Source organism: Chrysochloris asiatica, unplaced genomic scaffold, assembly GCF_000296735.1.
Source record: "Chrysochloris asiatica unplaced genomic scaffold, ChrAsi1.0 scaffold00272, whole genome shotgun sequence".
Classification (NCBI taxonomy): Eukaryota; Metazoa; Chordata; class Mammalia; order Afrosoricida; family Chrysochloridae; genus Chrysochloris; species Chrysochloris asiatica.
This window is the reverse complement of record NW_006408790.1, coordinates 3,722,864-3,726,459: the sequence shown is the minus strand read 5'-3', so window position 1 is coordinate 3,726,459 and position 3,596 is coordinate 3,722,864. Positions and strand designations below refer to the sequence as shown.

The window sequence follows — 3,596 nt, the reverse complement described above, 5'->3', positions numbered from 1 at the left end:
TGCCCATGTGCGGGAGTCCAGCTCTCTCAGGGTCACGGGACACGAAAGGAGACGCAGAGTTGGCGAAAATGAAAGCAATCGAGGAGTCTCTGCTTAGTTAGCTGATGGGGCTCTCTCTCTTTTACTTCTCTCTCTTTCTGCCCCGGCTCAGCAAGTCATTATTTTTATACTTAAAATTATACAATACAAAATAATTTGACACTTTGATTTTCTCTTTAATTATTACACAGTTTTAATCATAACATTCCTTCACCCTGTGATCACAGAACCTTAACAAAAGTGTTTCTGTGATGTCCAAACTGACCTTTCCATATTCTGTTCATTTTTCAGCTATTGTACATTTTTCTTTTGACATCATCTCCTATTCTACGTTGTGATAAATTGCTTATTTCTACTAAAAGATCAAGATAAACCTTACACAAATCATTTCCACTTCTCAGACCCCTGATTATATCCTCTTAGTAATATGTTTATATTAATCATCAATGGCTACACTACTTTATTATTTCTACTAATTATCAATCTTCTATCCAACATAATGTACTACTATTTTTCATAGTAAAGCTATTACTAACATCTACTTAATTATTTTGTTTTTCTAAAGTATTCATTAGATTGCTTAACCACAGTGTTCCTATGTTCCTTTCTTTTGAAGCAGTGAGTCATAAGGCCCAACCTGGCTAACTGCTGCAGGAAATGTAGATTATTAAATTTAAGACTAATTTTCACTTATGCTCACTTTTCTCTGCCTATTTACGTAGGTGCCTGTATGTAATAGTGGGGATCTGTGGATTCTGGCTGGTAATTGATTGTGGTGATGTCCGTAGGGGTTGGTCAACTTTACTGTAGTTTGTTATCTGCTTTTGTGATCTCATAAATGCAGCTACTTTTTACTTAGGTTTTCTGTGAGCGGGAATGGCTCATACAATTCCCTTTGAATTCAAACCACTGAAGTTGAAACAATTATTGCCAGACAGGTTTCTTCCCAAGGCCTGCAGAGCTCACAGTAAAGGCTGTGAATACGGCCATATTATATATTTTTACAGGTGAATTCAGAGTTATCCTAGAGAGAAGATAGAAGCCAGCTTCTGAGAATCATCTGCTTTGCATGACGTTTCTCCTTCTGCTGGGACCCTGTCAAACAGCAGAAGCCAAGCCGCATGTGTGGCAGAAGAACCCACCAGTGGTAAGGGTGGAGGTGTCCACTTGCTCAGGCACCCCCCTCTAGTCACCAGAAAGGAGGTGTGCAAACAGTGGGTGGCCAATGAACACATACCAGAAAAAGAGAATCAGAGTAAAGCAAATCTGACAAAGTGTATTGTCCACCTTTGCTCTGAGGTTCCTGTGGTGTTTTTCCATGGTGTGTCTGCTCCCCCACTTGGTCTTGCTCTTCTCAAGGCCGCCAAGCCCGGGAAATTAAAACACACACGATTTCTTACTTTCACTATAAGTTCCACGAGCTATAAGCCTTCAAACTTTTAAAGTATTCCTACCCATGTGGTTCTGAGTTTTGGAGCTCTTCACTGAACCTGCTTTGCTTGGTATTCTGTGGTATGGCTGACACGATGGTCTGCGGAGAGGTTGGTTGGAGTAAAGTCAAGGGGAGAGGCCTAGATTGGTGTTCTATGAGAAATGTGGCTCAAGGGCCCTGGGGGGCATTAAGCCAGAGAACTATGCTTCCAGGAGGTTCGTGATGGAGTGGTCACTGAGAGAGGAGGCTATACTTCCCAGGGAATCAAGGTGCTCCCTTCTCAGAGGGTCCCAACTTCTCTCCCCAGGTCCACATTAGATTCTCCAATCATTTAGTCAGATTCTACACTTCACCTTTTAAGGGACCAAAGTGCTGTGGAAATCTGGGCTGAGAACATGTGTTCTCTGTGTCTTCTCTGATGAGGGAGTAAGGTATGTGACTTGGACTACAGCTCTGTGTGAAAGCAACATTTACTACAAAAGACAAAAGCATCATGGGAGAGGATTGGCAGAACCACCTGCTCACTTCAGGAACCCTTGGGGTTTCTCGACATCTTGCCTTGACATGAAAATGGAAGACCTACTTACCCACTTGTTTCTGTGCTCTTCACTCTCAGGGACTTGCTCTGAAGCCTCTCAAAGCTGGGGAGCTGGAGGTGTGTGTTGGCAGTATTTTCTTCTCCTGTGTCCAATGAGGTGTGGCTTATCACCAAAGTCTTGCCCAGACTCCCTGCAGATATAGGACTTCTCCCCTGAGTGTGTCCTCTGGTGTCTAATGAGGTGAGACTTATGACTAAATTGTCTCCCACACTCCCTGCAGACATAGGGCTTCTCCCCTGAGTGTGTCCTCTGGTGTTGAATGAGGTGTGACTTCCGATGAAAGCCTCGCCCACACTCCCTGCAGACATAGGGTTTCTCCCCTGAGTGTGTCCTCTGGTGTATAATCAGGGCTGATTTCTGACTAAAGCCTCGTCCACACTCCCTGCAGACATAGGGCTTCTCCCCTGAGTGTGTCCTCTGGTGTATAGTGAGGAGTGACTTCTGACTAAAGCCTCGCCCACACTCCCTGCAGACATAGGGCTTCTCCCCTGAGTGTGTCCTCTGGTGTATAATTAGGGCTGATTTCTGACTAAAGCCTCGTCCACACTCCCTGCAGACATAGGGCTGCTCCCCTGAGTGTGTCCTCAGGTGTATAATGAGGACTGATTTCTGACGAAAGCCTCGTCCACACTCCCTGCAGACATAGGGCTTCTCCCCTGAGTGTGTCCTCTGATGTATAATGAGGGTTGATTTCCGGCTAAATCCTCTTCCACACTCCCTGCAGACATAGGGCTTCTCCCCTGAGTGTGTCCTCTGGTGTTTAATGAGGTCTGACTTCCAGCTAAATCCTCTTCCGCACTCCCTGCAGACATAGGGCTTCTCCCCTGAATGTGTCCTTTGGTGTATAATGAGGACTGATTTCTGAATAAAGCCTCGTCCACACACCTTGCAGACATAGGGCTTCTCTCCTGAGTGTGTCCTCTGGTGTCTACTGAGTACTGACTTCTGATTAAAGCCTCGTCCACACTCCCTGCAGACATAGGGCTTCTCCCCTGAGTGTGTCCTCTGGTGTCTACTGAGGACTGACTTCTGGGTAAAGCCTCGTCCACACTCCCTGCAGACATAGGGCTTCTCCCCTGAGTGTGTCCTCTGATGTATAGTAAGGAGTGACTTCTGAGTAAAGCCTCGTCCACACTCCCTGCAGACATAGGGCTTCTCCCCTGAGTGTGTCCTCTGATGTACAGTGAGGTGTGATTTTTGACGAAAGCTTCGTCCACACTCCCTGCAGTCATAGGGCTGCTCCCCTGAGTGTGTTCTCTGGTGTGTGATGAGGGCTGACTTCTGGCTAAATCCTCTCCCACACTCCTTGCAGACATAGGGCTTCTCCCCTGAGTGTGTCCTCTGGTGTCTGATGAGGTATGACTTCTGACTAAAGCTTCGCCTACACTCCCTGCAGACAAAGGGCTTCTCATCTAAGTGTGTCCTCTGATGTACAGTGAGGTGTGACTTTTGACGAAAGCTTCGTCCACACTCCCTGCAGTCATAGGGCTGCTCCCCTGAGTGTGTCCTCTGGTGTATAATGAGGA

At 46.2% G+C, this 3,596-nt stretch overlaps 1 protein-coding gene across 1 annotated transcript; it reads right to left on the bottom strand.

Moving 5' to 3' along the window:
- Positions 1-2,106: 2,106 nt before the first annotated feature.
- LOC102840545 (zinc finger protein 337-like) lies at positions 2,107-3,588 on the bottom strand (the record flags this gene model as incomplete). Its single annotated transcript, XM_006874381.1, has 1 exon — positions 2,107-3,588. A coding segment is annotated over one exon (1,482 nt), but the record flags the coding sequence as incomplete, so codon positions are not given.
- Between the last annotated feature and the right edge of the window lie 8 nt (positions 3,589-3,596).